The sequence below is a fragment of the Orycteropus afer genome, unplaced genomic scaffold (assembly GCF_000298275.1).
Source record: "Orycteropus afer afer isolate SDZICR_OR568_19922 unplaced genomic scaffold, OryAfe1.0 scaffold00074, whole genome shotgun sequence".
Taxonomy (NCBI): domain Eukaryota; kingdom Metazoa; phylum Chordata; class Mammalia; order Tubulidentata; family Orycteropodidae; genus Orycteropus; species Orycteropus afer.
The window spans coordinates 8,335,326-8,353,136 of NW_006921661.1; the positions used below are offsets into that span (position 1 = coordinate 8,335,326).

At 41.0% G+C, this 17,811-nt stretch overlaps 1 protein-coding gene across 1 annotated transcript in view; it reads left to right on the forward strand.

The window, feature by feature from the left end:
* Positions 1-17,811, forward strand: part of FAM168A (family with sequence similarity 168 member A) — an 87,883-nt gene that overhangs the window by 61,052 nt on the left and 9,020 nt on the right. Inside the window, exons 2-4 of the mRNA XM_007940961.2 lie at positions 6,541-6,621; positions 11,806-11,832; positions 17,033-17,158. Of these exons, the coding sequence (XP_007939152.1) occupies positions 6,541-6,621; positions 11,806-11,832; positions 17,033-17,158 (234 nt within the window). The remainder of the gene's footprint in view (positions 1-6,540; positions 6,622-11,805; positions 11,833-17,032; positions 17,159-17,811) is intronic.

The following is a 17,811-nucleotide window of genomic DNA, read 5'->3' on the forward strand; positions in this document are numbered from 1 at the left end:
AAAAAAAAAAAGAATAAGAGGTCCCAGACAGAAGGGGGGAAAATATGGAACAAAACTCAAAATCATAAAAAAGACCAGGCTTAGTGTTCTGATGAAGATTGGTATAACCCCTGATACTATGGCCCTTAGACACCCTTCAAGCTAGCAACTAAACCCTCCTGAACTGGCAGCCAAACGACAGAGACATGCACATGCACCTAAAAGGTGAACAGTAATATCAGGAGGGTATGCACTGATTAGAACAACCAAGCGTATGAGATCAAGAGGGCAGCATTTGCTCAGGGATAGAGCTAGGAAGCTGAAAGGTATGGAAAGAAAGAATGAAGGGAAGGGGATGGGTGCAGGAAGGAAGTGAAAAGAATACTGTTACATGTGGAGACTGTAGCAGATGTCACAAAACAGAACACGTATGGATTGTTTAATGGAATACCAATTTGCTCTGTAAACTTTGACCCAAATCATAATTTTTTTTTTTTTTAAAGTAGGTAATTCAAAAACAGTTACAGCAGTATATTGACGGAGAACTTCCAGAAGTTCAGGCTGGATTCAGAAGAGGAGGGTAGTGGTATCATTGCTGATGTCAGATGGATCTTGGCTGAAAGCAAAGATTACCTGTGTTTTATTGACTATGTAAAGGCATTTGACTGTGTGGATCATAACAAATTATGAGTAACATTGTGAAGAATGGGAATTCCAGAACACTTAGTTGTGCTCATGAGGAACCTGTACATAGACTAAGATGCTGTCATTCTAACAGAACAATGGGATACTGCATGGTTTTAAATTAGGAAGGGTGTGCATCAGGGTTGTATCCTTTAACCATACTTACTAAACCTGTATGCTGAGCAAATAATCCAAGAAGCTGGACTATATGAAGAGGAATGTGGCATCAGGATTGGAGGAAGACTCATTAACAACCTGCAGTATGCAGACGACATAACCTTGCTTGCTGAAAGTGAATGTGACTTGAAGCACTTACTGATAAAGGTCAATGATTACTGTCTTCAGTACTGATCACACCTCAGATAGAAAATCCTCCTAACTGGATCGGTAAGCAACATCTTGATAAATAGAGGAAAGATTAAAGTTGTCAGAGATTTCATTTTACTTGGATCCATAGTCAACATCCATGGAAGCAGCAGTCAAGAAATCAGACTTCGTATCGCCCTGGGTAAATCTGCTGCAAAAGACCTCTTGAAAGTGTTAAGAAGCAAAGATGTCACTTTGAAGACCGTAGTGCACCTAACCCAAGCCATGGTGTTTTCAATCACCTCATATACCTGCAGAGGCAGGACAATGAGTAAGAAAGATCAAAGAAGAGTTTATTTATGCCTTTGAATTGTATGGTGAAGAGTACTGAAAATACCATGGACTGCCAGAATGAACACGTGTCCTGGAAGAAGTGCAGGTGAAATGCTCCATAGAAGCAAGAATGACCAAACTTTGTCTCACTCACTTTGGTCATGTTTTCAAAAGGGACCATTCCCTGGAGAAGGATATCATGCTTCATTAAGTAGAGGGTCAGCGAAAAAGGGGAAGACCCTCAGCAAGATGGATTGACACAGTGGCTGCAATGATGGGCTCAAGCACAGCAACAATTGTGAGGATGACACAGGACCAGGCAGTGTTTGGTTTTGTTATACATAGAGTCCCTATGAGTTGGAGCTGACTCGACAGCACCTAACAACAACAGCAGCAACAGATACACCTGTACATATGTGCATGTGCATGTACTCACCTATACACATAAATGCATATGTAAGTAACTGCCTTTATAACCACATACATAATTTTTGATGGTTGTTACTGTTGCTACAAAATTGTGTATTTTAGAGCAGTTACTAAAATTATACCTTTTTCTTGTGTACTTCTTAGTGTTTTTATTTATCTTGGTCAAGTTGTGTAGACTTCATCCATATTTGGTATTGCCCTTCCCATCACCAAAAATTTAAAAAAAAGTCTACCAACTGGAAAGTGCTTCTCCTCCTTCTCCCTCCCATCCCTAGTAACTGTCAAAGAATGCTGGTTTTTGTGTGTTTTATCTGTTCTTGACCTTTTATAATCATAGGACCATGTAATACTTGTCCTTTTGTGATTGGCTTATTTCACTCAGCATCTGTCCTCCAGATTCATCCATGTTGTAAGATGGTCTACAGACTCCTCATTATTCTTTATAGTTGTTAGTATTCCATTGAATGTATGTATCACAATTTGTTTATCCATTTATCTGTTGACAAGCACTTAGTGGTTTCCATCTTTTTGCTACTGTGAATAATGCTGCAATGAGCATAGGTGTGCATGTGTGTTTTCTGCTCTAATACCTGGTGGATATATACCTAGCAGTGGGATTGGGATCATGAGGTATTTGTATTTCTAGCTTTTTGAGGAAGCACTGTACTGTTTTCCATAGTGGTTGTACCATTTTACAATTCCACGAGCAGTGTAGAAGTGTTCCAGCCTCCCACAACCTTGCCAGCATTTTTTTTTTTTCTTTTAAATATCACTGCCATTTTTGCAGGGGTGAGATGGCATCTCATTGTAGTTTTGATTTGCATCTCTTTAATGACTAATGATTGCAAATATCTTTCCATGTATTTGTTGGCCACCTGAATGTCCTCTTTAATGAAGTGTCTGTTCATGTCCTTTGCCCATTTTTTAAATTGGATTATTTATATTTTTGTTGTTGAGTTATTGAAGTTTTCTATATATTTTAGAGATCAGACCCTTATCAGGAATGTCATTACCACAGATTTTTTCTTAGTCTGTAGTTCTCTTTTTATTCTCTTGCTAAAAGTCTTTTGATGAGCCTAAGTATTTAATTTTTAGGGGATACCTACAGACTTTCATATTCTATTTTTCATTCCTAAGGATCAAGTAGTATCAGAAATAGTCGCTTTATTTCTCTTGGAAGTAATTTCTAAGTTCTGTATTAATAAATAAAATAGCTTTCTATTTCTTTAATCCTAATCCTAGTAACAACAAGAAAGGGACATTAGATTGTATTGACATCTGTGATGCAATTAAAATGTACACATCAGAATCCCAATAAATCAAATTGACTACAGCCTTTCAATGCAAAAGAGAAAAGCTCACTTGTGTCCATTTATTCTCTTTGCTCTTGACCTTCAAAGAATGTGAATTCAGAAGGGGCAGGCTTATTTTCAAGGACCAAGCCATAGTTATTTGGTAGGTGTCAAAAAGGCACTGCTTTTGGGATTCCGTTCCAAGTTCTACCACTGACTTGCTGAATTATCTTAGTCAAAAAAGTCACTTTACCTCTCTGAGCCTGTTTCATTATCTACAAAATGAGTGGTGAAAATAAGATTAGGGTTGTTTTGAGGCTGAAATGAAATAACGGATATAAAAATAACTTTTTGTGTGAACAATGGGTAAAATATAATGGCATATAATTTCAACTGAATATCCTTTACTTCTTTTGAGCTTTAGCAGATCCAGACAGCCTTAAGGGATCTGTAATGCACTCTGCTCATGTGGATGGAGTGGGACCTGTCAGGACCTGAGTCTTTGGAGTATGCTGGGAGGAGGCTGTTCTAGCAGGGAAGAGCCACTGAATAACAAGTGCTAGTGTGACCTGTAAGGAGGCCTTTGGATAGTTCACACTATTAAGTACTTGACTACTAGCTGAAAGGTTATGGTTCAGACCCACCCAGAGGTACCTCAGAAGACAGGCCTGGCTATCTGCTTCCAAAGGTCATAGCCATGAAAACCTATGGAGCAGTTCTACTCTGCATACATGGGGTTGCCATGAGCTGAAATCAATGTAATGACAGCCAACAAGTGTGACCTGTAGCACATTTAGTCCTAGGTCTAGTATTGCCATTCTATGTTATCTGCCAAATTCAGGTGAACTAACTTATAATTTTATTTAGAAACATGGAAAGGAGATTTTATAATTGCCCCTAAAGTAAAAGCGTCTGAAAAGATAGAACCAGAAGTGTGATTATCTGTGTCTATACGACCTCTCACATGAGACTGAATACAGATTTTAGCCATCAGGCTGGGTCACATCATTTCCCAGATTAAACCCCTGACTTTCTTCTCAAGAAGTGGCAGACATCTGGATTACCAGTTTGCTGGCAAAAACTTCCAAAATCAGAAAATGATTGAAGGTAAAGGAGAGATGAAGTTTCTTTGGAATTGGAAAAGACTTAAGGAAATGCATATTAACAAAGATACTTATTAAAGCTCCAATATTTATAAATCCCAAAGAAGCTTTTAGGGATTTAGGGATTTAATCTTTGACTTTTAAAATCTGCTTTCCATTGTCAGTCAAAATACCAGTGAGCATTAAAAAACTGCAGGGAGCAGTGAGACAGGCACTTCCACACTGCTAGTGGAAGTACAAATTGATATAGTCTTTTTAAATAGCAGTATAGCAAAGTATGTGAAGACTCTCAGACTCAGCATGTCACTTCTCATCACCTCCTTGCTATTGCCCTGATCCTGAGCCCTGTCTATCACCAGGGCTTTGCAGCAGCTTCCTAATTGGTCATTATGCTTCCCTTTCCTTGCCTCCTTATTTGTTTCCAACACAGACATCAGAGTGACCCTTTTCAAACATAATTCAGATCATGTTGTTATTTTGCTCAAAACCTTGTCATGGTCTCTCATTTCCACTGAGTCAAAGTCAAAGTCCTTACAGTAGCCCTATAAGGCCTACGTGAACTGATCAGCCGTTTCTCTCTAACTTCCTGTACTGCTAAACCAAAAACCAAACTCACTGCCATCAAGTCTGTTCTCACTAGTAGTGACACCCATTGGGTTTCCAAGGCAGTGAATCTTTACGGAAGTAGATTGTCCAGTCTTCCTTCTGCAGAGTGGCTGGTGGGTTTGAACTGCCGACCTTCTGGTTAGCAATCAAATGCCTTAGGCATTGCACCACCAGAGCTCCTTTTCTCTACTACTACTATCCTTGTTTCCTCCTATCTGTCCACGTTGACCTTTTTACTGTTCCTCGAAATGCCCAGTATCTGATATGCTCCCAATTTAAGATCTTTGTATCCCGTATCTGTAATGCTCTTCCTTTGGCTACCTGGTTTAGTTTACTATAATTTCCTTGAGTTTTTGCCAAAAGCTTAACCTTTTCAATGTATCTTATTCCAGTCACCCTGTTTAGTATTGTAGTGCCCCTCCTTCCCTCCTCTGATTCTCTAGCATTTGCAGTGGTCTCTACCCTGCCATTTTTTTCTCTTTTTCATAACACTTAAAGCTTTATTTATACTTAGTATTTATTGACTGCCTTCTCCCACTCCCTTAGAGTGTAAGCTCCACAAGGGCAGGAATCTTTGTTTTATTTTCTAATATAAGTCCCTAGAACAGTATCTGTCTGGTACATAGTAGATATTCAAATATTTCTTAAATGGATGAACTATAACATAACCAAATCCTTTGCTCTAGAAGTCTCACTTCTAGAACTCTTTCTTAAAGAAATAATGGGAGATGCAGCCAAAGGTTTAGTTGGAAGATTGTTCTCATAGCTTTTATAACAGTGAAGAATTACAAACAACTTAAATGTCTAAAAATAGGGTAATGGTTAGATCATTTGATAGCCACATGATGAGACATTATGAATATAATAAAAAATAATGTTTTTGACGTTTTAATTATATAGGAAAATGCTTATAATGCTAAATAAAGTAAAAAACTATATATAATATGCAGTAATGGGCTGGAACTGGCTTGTATGGGCTCCCTGGAGCTGATTTTGAGGCTCTCTTCCCAATTACTCATTCATTTATGTTGGTAGCTTGAAATAGGCCATGGTGGGAGTATTTACATTGCAGGAATTGGCAAATAATATAAAGATGGGCTACCAACCCCAGCATTCCACCTTCCTACCCTCATCCTCTTAAGCCAGTTGTTACATATATACCAGTACCCAAAACACACACACACACACACACAAACACACACACCCCACTGCCATCAAGTTGATTCTGACTCATAGTGAACCTATAGGACAGATTAGAACTGCCCCATACAGTTTCCAAGGCTGTAAATCTTTTCAGAAGCATACTGCCTCATCGTTCTCCTTTGGCACAGCTGGTGGGTTTGAACCACCAACCTTTTGGTTAACATTTAAATGCCTTAACCACTATCTCACCAGAGCTCCTTATGTACCAGTAAACTATTGAATATATACATATAAAAGGAATAGAAAACTGTCTGGAAGGACAGATGCCAAAATAGTAATGATGTTCCCTTTGGGGAGGAGAGTAGTCTTGCGGTGAGGGTGTGAAAGGAAACTTACTTTATACAGCTCTAGATTGTTTAAATTATAGTAAGCATGTAGACATGGATTTCTTGTGCTACTTTTTTTAAAAAAGGAGACAAAAATGTGTGTCTGTAGACTATGGGATTGGTAGCTTTTCCTCTGAGAGGCTGAAAGCTGGTCGCTTAAGTATCTGAAATGGCCCACAAAGAGTCTGAATACCAAGCCTGGGACTTGGATTCTCTTTCCTCTGAAATCTGCCTTTTCTTCTTGCCTGACTAAATGGGGATTTTCTTGTCTCTTTGTAGGTTATCCTACAGCCTACCCAGCAGCAGCTCCTGCCTACAATCCCAGCCTCTATCCCACCAATAGCCCCAGTTATGCTCCAGGTAAGGAGAATGTGGAAACAGCAGTGTTGAGTCGGGTAAAAGTGAGGCTCTTTTTTTTGGGAGGGGGGGTAGAGTGGACCCATCTGCTGGCCTTGCCTCCTCATTAATGGCTCTGGGCTAAGCCTATCCAGGCCTCTTTGTCCTGGGAGTTCCTTTTGGAAATTAGAGCAGATCAGCCTCAGGGTGGGGGTGTGGGTAGTCTTCTGCATACTGCTTGAGATTTCAGATTGACCCCTTTCCTCTGCTGGAATGTCCAAGACAGGCGTCTTCCTCACAGAACATTTTCTGCTCTGCTTTCCCAAACATTGTCCAAATCTATTATTTGCTCAGTTTTCCCTAAGGCCACCATTGGGAAACACACACACACACACACACACACAGAGCAGGTCCTGGGTGTGGATTTGAAAGAGATGAGAGACTTGCCATAAAGGGTAAAGAACTGGTTTTCAAGCTGAGGTGAGCTGCTTGTTTTTAAAAAGTAAAAAAGGCCCAACTCTCCTTGAATAGAAGTTGAAAAAGGTTTGAAAAGCTAGCAATGGTTTGCTGTCATTTGGCAGGAACAATGGTACAAAGATATTATTACTATCTTAATCTCTTCACATTCAGCAGTGCTTTAACCCTCAAAGGGTAAGAGAAAGAGGATGGGCTCTGCAGTTAGAAAGTCCTGGGTTTGAATCCTGATTACTCAACTCACTAGTTGTGAGGCCTTGGGCAAGTCACCTCGCCTTTCTGAATAATGTAACTTCCTGCCTTAGGGTTGTAGATGGTTTTGTGTGAAGTTGCTTTTCATTTGTTGAACACATATTTATTTGTTAAATGTCCTCCATACTGGGCTAGAATGAAAGGATGCAGTCTTCGCCTGAAGGAGTTTGCAGTTCACTTGAGAACCTGGCATATAAATAAATTCATTGCAATATAGTGTGGTAAGTTTTGTAAAAAGAATACACGTAAGAGGAGAGGAGGGAATAACAGTCTGCCTGAGGGTGAAAATGTAGGGGCAGTTTCACAGGGGGGGCTAACAATAGAGACTTGAGGGAGAAACTTGGAGCTTTTTTTAAAGTACACAAAGGCAAACATGGGCAAAGACTTGGAGATGTAAGAACACGACTGACACTGTTAGGAACCTAGATGTAGTGGTTGAAGTCTAACATGTGAGGGGATGGTAGATAAGTCTGAACTACAGATGTGCAAGGGCCACATCTGGAAAGGCCTTGAATGTCCTGATGATACCCACATTTTATTGTTTAGTAATTATTATTATAGAATAAGAACGCTTGAAAAGGCTTCCAGTTCAATGAACACTTCTCTTTTTAGGGGGCATCCAGAGAAGAGCAGTGTTTTCTCCCAGTTACCCAGTGAACCAGCAAGCAGCATATGGACTAGAACCCTTGGCAGATCTCCTGTCTCTCAGTCTCATTCTTTTCTATGCCAATTCAGGACTCATTATACTGTCATTTCCTTTCTTATGAGACATTTAAACTAAAGAACATAGGCTATATCAGAAGACCTATGTCATTTGAATCCTGACTCTCATCATTTCCTAGATGAGCAACCTTGAAGTCACCTGACCTTTCTGAACCTTAATTCCCCCATTTCTAAAGTAGGAAGGGAGCACTGGTGGCACAGTGTCTAAAGCATTTGATTCTAAACACAAGGTTGATGTTTCAAACCTACCAGCCGCTCCTTGCAAGGAAGATGGGACAGTCTACTTCTATAAAAATTTACCACCTTGGAAACCCAAAGAGGGTCACTATAAGTGGGAATCAACTCAATAGCAGTGATTTTGGTTTTGGTTTTAAAGTAGGAATTATATAATAATTCACATTATATATACATATATACACACACACACACACACACATACACACACACATACATACATATATACGTATATACATATATACACACACACATACACCATGATGTTCACAGACAGTCCCTCTTTTTTAAGTGAACAAGAAAATTTATGCAAGTCCTTACATAGATATGCTGTTCCAGGAACATTTATTTTGGCCCTATTATGCCCAAGGTACTCTGAAAGACACTATAGATGATTCAGAGTTGAAGAAGCCTATAGTCACTGTCCTCAAAGAGCTTTAGAGAGGAGCAGTGACACATGAGCTAAAAATGTATAATGGCATCTCAGCACTGATATTTTATTGTATATTTACTTTTAGTTAATAAAATACATATTTCTAAAAATTCTGTAATAGGCAGCAACAATAAAAGCTACAGAAATTCTCTCTGATAAAATACTTGATCAAATTTGTTAAGTTCTATCTTAAAAGCTATTGTGATTTTGATTATCAGGTAATTAAATCTAAATACTATGAGATTAACCTTGTGAATTAAACTTGGTAAACTATTCAGTCTAAAACAAAATTGTTGCAGAAGATTAGGTAAGATCAGGAGTAAAGAAGATTGTCTAAATGGTCAGAAGGCCACCAGTGACCTTAGTGGAAGAAGTGTCAGTGAGGTGGTGAGGCTGGAAACCAGACTGCAGTGAATTAGGGAGTGGAGAAGTAGACTTAGCAGATACAGACTACTCTTACAAGAAGCTTGGCTACAAGGAAAAGGAGAGTAAGAGGGCATTGATTAGAAGGGAATATGGGACTAAAGAAGGGATTTTTAGGGTATGAGCATGATTAAGGAAGTACAGATGGGAAGGAGCAAATAGAGAAGTCAGGTCAGAGATGAAGGATAAAGGAGTGCCATATGGAGCCAGGTCCCCAAGGAGGCTGAGGTAGGAGTGGGAAATCCAGAGCCAAGTGGTAGGTGGAGTTAGGATGCCTCACACAGGGAGTAGCTCTTCCTTTGAGACTAAAGGAACGGTCACAGATAGATGTTCTGAGTATAAGTTGCTTGGTAGAAAGTGGAGAGTTTTTGCCCAATGACCTTGATTTGCTAAGACAGAGGTAAGCAGAGATGGAAGAGGGGTTCTTAAGGAGAGGGAAAGTAGCAGGAGAGGAAACTACCAAAAGGTTAACACTGTTCTGTAACTGTGCCATTGGAACACCACTGAGCATGGAGTCCATGACTTTGTTACAGCTCTAATTCCCAGTACTGGCGTGTTTTCTTGTAATATTCAGCACGTCTGGTGATGGATTGTGGGATTGTGTTAGGATTAGGATTTGTCTAGAAAGATGCAGTGGAAGGACTGGGATTAAGCAGCTAATATTCATTGAATGGTTTCTGTGTTCCAGGCACTATTTTAAGCTCTTTATGAATATTAACTTGTTTATATCACAACAAACCCTTGGGGTCAGAGCTGTTGTTGTTATTCTCGGAAGTAGAAAAATGAAAACTTGCAGAAGTTAGGTAACTAGCCCAAAGATCCAAACCCAGGTATCCAAGCCCACATGTGTTGTTAACCACATTATAGTTAAGGGATTTGGCCAGATGTGTTAGACTGGAGCAGCCAGGCTAGAGAAAGAAAGGAATGTAGACAAGAGGAGCCTGAATCTGAAAAAATGGAGGGGTTGCAAGCTCCTTATGTATGAAAAGTATTGGTTAAGTTTTCATTTTTAAAACAAAACTAACCCTCATTTAACTTGGTTTTCTTCACTTTTATGTTTTAGAAAGTCAGTCAACATGCTTCTAAGCTATAAACTAACCCAGACCATTTTTGCAAAAAAAATCCACAAAATCCAAAGGACAGAGAGAATTATTATTGCATTGTTTTGGAAGCCCCAGACTGGGAGTTAGAAGACCTGGGATGGTAGGACTGTTCTGCTACTGACTTTGGTGTGACCTTGGACAGGTTCCTTTCCTTTACAGTTAAAAGTGCACACACATTTACACACACATACACATGTCTGGGTCAGTTTCATTTCTTGAGATGGTGGCCTTTGCATTATTCAGCAGGTCTCCTGACTGCAGTGGGGAAGTGTCTGCCATGAAGGAGCTGGCTCAAAGTCAGAGAGGACAGTGTGTAGGTTACTCTTAGCCTCCTGCCTGGGCCATCCCATTTGTAATGCAGAGAGAAGCCTGTTGGGGCAAAGGAGCCAGGCTCTCAGGTTTAAAATTTCTCTCAGCTACTTCAAGGAGACCAAGAAGTTGCTTCAGAGAGAGCTATTTTTAGTAGCTCTAAGTACCCTAAGATGTCATATGTCCCGGATACAGGAAAACATTTCACTCTTTCATTGGTTCTGAAAGCAGTGTGGTTCTTGGAGGTTTTTTCCCCCAAGCTATTAATAACTTGAGGGATCTTATTTAAGAACTATTCGACCCCATAGGAGGCAAAAGCCAACTGACATTTAGTTTTCAGAATTTGGAGACCAAAAGGTATGTAATACTAATAGCAATCTGACTTGAAAATGTGGGGGAAGGATAAATAGAATAACTAAATAGATAAAAGGAAAATACCTCCTCACAAGGAATCTGTTTATGAAACATTTTCATTTATTGTCTCAATAGATTTCACAGCAGCTCTGTAAAGTATAAATGCATTATTCCCATTTCACTTATGATGAACTGAGGGAAGGCAGGCGAACAGAACTTTTCTGAACATCTGCCATGTCCCAGGCACTATGCAAAGCATGTCACAGACATTACTTAATATTCACATCAGTCTTATGAGCTATATAGCTCCTTGCCTTCAATTTTTCTCAGGAAGGTTAAATAACTTGCCCAGAGTTTTACAGCTATAAAGCAGTAGAGCTGGTATTCAAACCCAATCTTTCTGACCCCACAGCCTGTACACCTTCTCCCAAGGCTCCAAGGAATGAAATGCCTCTGCATTGGTCCTAATTCTCTGGGACTTTACTCTTCAGGTACAAAATATGGCAATTTTGTCCCTGAACTTTCATTTCTTTAACACCTAAAGGCCCTGTCGTGTGTGGAATCCCTCTGCAGCACTTGGGAGAATTAAAAAACATTCTTGTTATGGACAAGCAAAGAGTAGAGTAGGAGCTTGGACTTGTCTACCTTTGGACAGCATCTGGGTCAGCTGCCTGGAAGATGCCATGACATCCAGGGAGGTGCCTCTCCTCAGTGAATGAGCTTTCCTGGATGGCAAGTCTGTCACCCTTCATGGTAGAAGCACTTTGCACCCTCTGGATTCACTATTTCTGGTGTAGCCTGGGGAAACTGCTATCTCAAGGCAAAGTCTGTTTATGTAACTGCAATGTGTACATCTTCCACAAATTCTTAGTGGTAATTTCAACTTACATTTCTATCCAACAGAGTTTCAGTTCCTGCATTCAGCTTATGGTAGGAGAGCTATTTTTCCTCATCTATATTATTTTATGGCCTATGAATGTATTATCTCGTAACAGTGGTAGAGTCCCTTTCCTACCCTCCCCAAATCCCATTCCCTAGGCTTGGGCTCCCCCCAGGTGGCTCAGCAGCAGTTCCTAAAGCATGCAGGAACATGTCTGATGGTGCAAAATCATGGGTTGGAGACACACATGAACCATCCCCCAGGCAGCAGTGAAGGGTCATAGCACTAAAAGGCGTCTCTTCCCCTCCTCACCTCCTGGGTCCGAATCTGACCTACGTCAGAAATCTTCACCCTAACCTGGCTGCTGAATTCAAACAAATGAACAAAAATTCCTGGGCCTATATGAGCCACCTCTGTTGGCTTTGTGGCAGCCCCTTTGAAGGAATACCTACCTGGTTTATGCCTTATAAGAACCCAAAAAACCAGTCTGCCCCGGGATCAGCTTTTTCATCTCCATTGGCAGTCTGACGTGTTTGAAAACCTGGTTGACTTTAGATGTAATTGATTCTCCTTAGGCCAGATCTTGAGCTCTGGACTCATTTTCGGGGCATTTTCCCAGATGGTGAGAGGTGGGGGCCAAGTGTGCTAATGAGCGAGAGACCAGAGCTGGGTTCTCTGGGCAGTGTGGACTCCAGGCCCAAGGCACCACAGGAACTTCTGGGCACCTGTGAGGGTCCCAGCAGTGTAACTTGACTAGGTCCTTTTTGTCATAGACAGGAAGGGACCATGGGAGGGACTTGCCACCCTTATCACCCTCACCTGGGCTGCTTAGGACAATGTTTTTTGTAAAATCTCTGTACCCTTCCTCAACTTTTAACCTTAAATTATTTGGATGTTGGAATTGAATTTGTGTGTGGCACATCTTCCAAGAGATGAGCTGTGAAATTTCTCCTTGCCACTGCTATAGACTGTGTGATCTTGGGCAATTTGCTAATATCTCCAGGCCATAGTTTATAAGATATAAAGTTTTTTATTCCAGATGATCTCTGAGTTCCCTTGTAATACTATCACTCTGTCCTCTTATGATTTTATTATTCTGATTTTGCTAGTCAGAGATTTGTTCCTCTTATCATTTATGAGGAGTCATGTTTTGTTTGCTCAGGATATATGAACTTAGAAGACTCCAAAAAAAGAGAAGCTCTCATGCTTCCTCACCCTTCCAGTTAAAGCATCTGAAATGGAAGTATATAAAGAATATGTATGGATCTCTTCACTTTACAAAATATTCTGTTCCAGGCCCTAAGCTGGCCTTTTGAAGATACAAAGACCAGAAAGATAAGGTTCCCATTCTCAAGGAGCACACAGTTGAGTGAGGGGGACAGACAAGCCAGCAAGTACAGGGGCATTGTGAGAATCACAGCAACTGGGTTAGTCAATTATATGGGATTCATGAGGGGACTGTGGTCAAAGAGTGGAGGGAAGCAGAACCTTCAGAGTAGAGTCAGGTCTTCAGCTCATGATTTTGGATGAATAAATGCTTATGAGGTAGAGGGTGGGGAAATACATGCCAGGAAGAGTAAGCATTGTGAGTGAAAACAGAGATGTGAAGCTCCTTGGCATATTCTGGGAATGATAAGCAGTTGTGTGGCTGTGGTGTAGGATTGCATTGGGAGTACAGTGAGAGAGGCTAGAGAGATCATCAGAACTAGATCATGGGGGCCCTTGAATGCCATACAAGGAGTAACTTTAACCTATAGGCAGTGAAGAACCATGGAAAATTTTAAGAAAGATAATTTTGTGATTAGGTTTAGGTCTTAGACATATCCCCCTAATTGCAGCTTGAAGGGTAGATTGCAGGAGGCAGATTTAAGAACAAACAGAACAGTGAAGAATCAGTTGCAACAGTTCAGGTGAGAGATGATGAGAACTTAAATTTGAGCTGTCAGCAACTGTGGGGATGGAAGAGTGGTCAAATCAACACTGGAATTAGAGATCGCAAGACTAGACAACACTTTATATTTTGCTTCACATTAGTACTGTGAAGTAAGCAGGGAATGATTATTATTGCCATTTTATGACACAACAAAACCAAAAGGTTAAGTGTCTTGCCCAAGGTCCCACAGCTAATAAGTGGCAGAGCCCAGGCTAGAACTCAGGATTCAAATAATTGTTCAGGATGATGGTCCCTTGCTGCCTTGCCTTCTTGTAAGTGTGCTTAACAATTGTTCAAGTGTCGGAGGGCGTGAAGGCCTCATATCTGGGGAAGTGAACAATCCAGCACCTAGATGGGGTAGCATGCTGTGACTGGGCCCATAGCCCTTCACTGCCAGAGGCTCATTTCTCTCTGTCCCTCTCTCTCTTTGCCCTTCCCTCTATCGCCCCTCCTCCTACCTCCTTTTTTCTTCTCTCTCTCTCTTTTTAATTGAGAGATAATGTATATACAGTAAAGTACATTCATCTTAATGTACAGCTTAGTAATATTTTACATATGTATACAGTTACATTAACCACAGTTCAGAAAATCACTATCTAGGAGTGGTATCTTTCATGGCACCCAAGAGTGAACATACCTGTCAGAGCAGCCTCCTCTATCACTGTGTTTTTGTGCTTCTAAAAACTTCGTTGGGATTATCTTCATCCCTCAACTTATCTTCGAATTGCTACCACCAACAGAATGTGTTACTTTACTTGGAGGAGGATCACATGGTACAGCTACTGAGGAAGTCAAGTCAACAGCTTATAGTTATTCTTTATAATGTTTATATTTATCTGTTTAAGTTTTTATGTATTCCATGTAGAGTGTAGGAGCTCTGGTAGCATAGTGGCTAAAGCACTTGACTGCTAACCAGAAGGCTGGCGGTTCAAACCCACCAGACACTCCTCGGAAGGAAGGTTGGGCAATCCTACTTCCGTAGTGATACTGCCTCAGAAACCCAAGGAGGGGTCGCTATGAGTCGGGGCCAACTCGACGGCACATAACAACAACAACAACATATAGAGTGTAAGCATACAAGGAGTCCTTGACCTCCTTGTTCTCTTTATAGTAAAACTGAAAGAAAATACCCCTTTGTTTAGAAACAGTTTGTTCACTTAATCAGTTAGAAAAGGCATAATCAAGGCACGGTCACACTTACATCTTTCCTGGTTAATCTGGAACATTATTTTACTGTGTATAATGCTGTCTTGTTCACTCCCTTGTTGGCGTGTGGCTGTGTTGCATCCCCAGCTAGGCCATAAGTACCTTGTGTGCAGTGACTGTGACCCACATGTGTTCTCGTCCACTGTGGCGCTCCCCTCAGTGCTGAGTGCAGTGTAGGCCTCAGTCACTCTTTGGTTACTTTTTATTTACTTTGTCACACAGTCCTTAAAGCTGATGTCAGACTTTTTGCTTGTGATGAAAATTATGGTAAAATATGCACCACTTGAGGGGGAAATTGGAATGGAATGGGACCTCCAAATTCTTCAAATTCCCTGCAGCCAAATTCAGGCTTCCTGCCCCCTGCTGGTGTCCCATGGGATCTTGAGAGCATGGGCTTGCTCAGTCTGATGTTTCAGAGCTACATGGGTTTTTAGAAGGAGTTGTTTTGGGTGGCCAGGGGCTTTCCAGCCTGTGTAATACCAGGTTCTAAATTTGGAAACATCTTGATAAGATTTTTCAACATTGATTGGATCCTTTATTAATTTTACTCCCTGGGGTAAAGAAATCCAAAATGATTGTTTGAAATTGACTCTGCTCTTTGTGCATTGTCTACCCTGGACTCTGAATGGTGTTCTGCTGGGCTCCATTTCCTCTGCCAGAATGATCCTTTTTAGTGTCACTTTCCTGCCCATGATTTCCTTCTCATTTCTCAGCATCAGCTGTATATATTGCACGCCATTAATGCAAGTGCAGAGTCAGCCCAGAACAGCTACAGTTCTAGCCTTGGTCCAACAAAAATGACAGAGTTCTTGACTTCCTTCATTGGCCCAGTACCCCCATGATTAAAGGAACCAGAGGCATTACTTATTACCTCTGATGGGCACAGGGCCCTATGGAATCTCTCTGGAGGTAGAATATGCTTATCCTAGTGGAATTAGAGGGTGTATAGGCATACTTTCTTCTCATACCACTCTCTCTTAATTTAGGCCCTTGTTAAAATATTTCAGGTATATCTGACTGTTGCCAATGCAGTTCTGCCTCCTACTAGTAATACTTTAAAAAACCCCACATCCATGACTCCCAAGACCTTATCTGAGTGGAAGAGATACTAAAAGCACTCTTTCTACCACAAGTAGAATTTTGGATCAAGAATATTTCTCTTCTAGTGTTTGAAAGTAACAAGGGAAATACCTAAAAAGTTATGCATATCTCCACAACCCTATTTCCTCTCACCTTCCCTTCAGGATACCATGAAGGTAAGTTTTTTCAGTCACTCATCCTTTAAATTTTTCAAGCTGAGTTCTGAATCAGCCTAGGATATTTTTCTGCAGAGCTCAACCTAGGCCTCAGCTCTATTTCACACCTACCCCAAGTTTGACATTTATTTTCCTAATGGCCCAAAGAATCATCTTTTGACTCATGAGTAGATATTTCAGATGAGGCACCCAGTAGTAAGCACATCAGCAGAAGATATTTAGGGGTATGCAAGATATGTCTGTCTGGCCACAGCTGGGCTGTGAAAAAGATAGCAGGCAGTGCCCCATAGGACAACTAGGTTTAGTGCCTCTGTGCCTTTTAAGCTGCCAGTACCACAGCTCAGTCCCTTTAAAAGAGAAATCAGTCCATCAAGGTTCATGAATATGGTGATTATTTTGGGGTTTCTCTTTGAAAGCAACTTACTAAGTACACCTCCAGATGAGATTTCAGACATGAAAAAGAGGGCTCAGTTGATCTGGCCAAATACACAGTCCAAGACCCCAAGTTGCTCCATATTGAGAAAGCTGATAAGGAATATCCCAGAGGCCTAGGCAAGAATGTCAGGAAGTAGGGGTGGTATTCATAGACATCCTTGTGGTTTTAGTAATACATAGAAAATCCTGACTCTCTTAGTATAAGCTCAGATTTTCTTTGGTTTCAAATCATTTGGAAGCTTACTTCAGCACCCCTCCCAACCCACCCATCTGTCTCAGAAAGGCTGAACCATACTGTGTGTCTGAATAGGGCCCCTCGAGTTATATGTTTTCATTCAGTGCAAGACCTTTGCTTTGTGTCTGTTTCATGGTGCCCACTTCTTATTTCTGCCTAATGACATTCTTGTGTCTTCCCTTAAGCAACTCTGCTGATGAAACAGGCCTGGCCACAGAACTCGTCTTCCTGTGGCACTGAAGGCACCTTCCACCTCCCAGTGGACACCGGAACGGAGAACCGAACTTACCAAGCATCTTCTGCGGCTTTCAGTAAATACAGCCTGTCTCTCCTTACCTTGTTCCGCTTGGTTGGGACTGATTTGTTTCTGAGGAAGAAAGGAAAGGGAACTTTTAAAAATGACATTTATAAGAAACTTTTAAAAAGTTCTCTTAACCATACAAAAATTTCACCTTGTCATTCAGGAAAGGTCATCCTCTTTGATCATGCATGCAGAGTTGGGGAGACACAAAGCAGTGAGTGAGGGAGAAGGAAGTATTCATCTGGCAGCAAGTTTGATTTGAGAAGGATTATTAATGGATTTTAGAGGAAAGGACAAAGAGCACATTTTGAAGGCCTGTAGACCTTGGGACTGAGTGGGCTTCTCCCCCTAGTGCAGGGTTTCTGAACCTTAGCACTGTTGGCATTCTGGACCAGGTACCTCTTTGTTGTGGAGGCTGGCCTGTGCATCATAGGATGTTTAGCAGCGTTCTTGGCTTCTACTCAATGAGATGACAGTAACCCCCACTGTGAAAATGAAAAATGTCTCTAAACGTTGCTGAATGTTCCCTGAAGGGCCAAATTGGCCCTTGGGTGAGAAACATTGCCCTAGTGGAAGACACACTATGTGAGCAAGGTATGAACATAGAGTCTTTAGAGCAGAAGACACACTATGTGAGCAAGGTATGAACATAGAGTCTTTAGA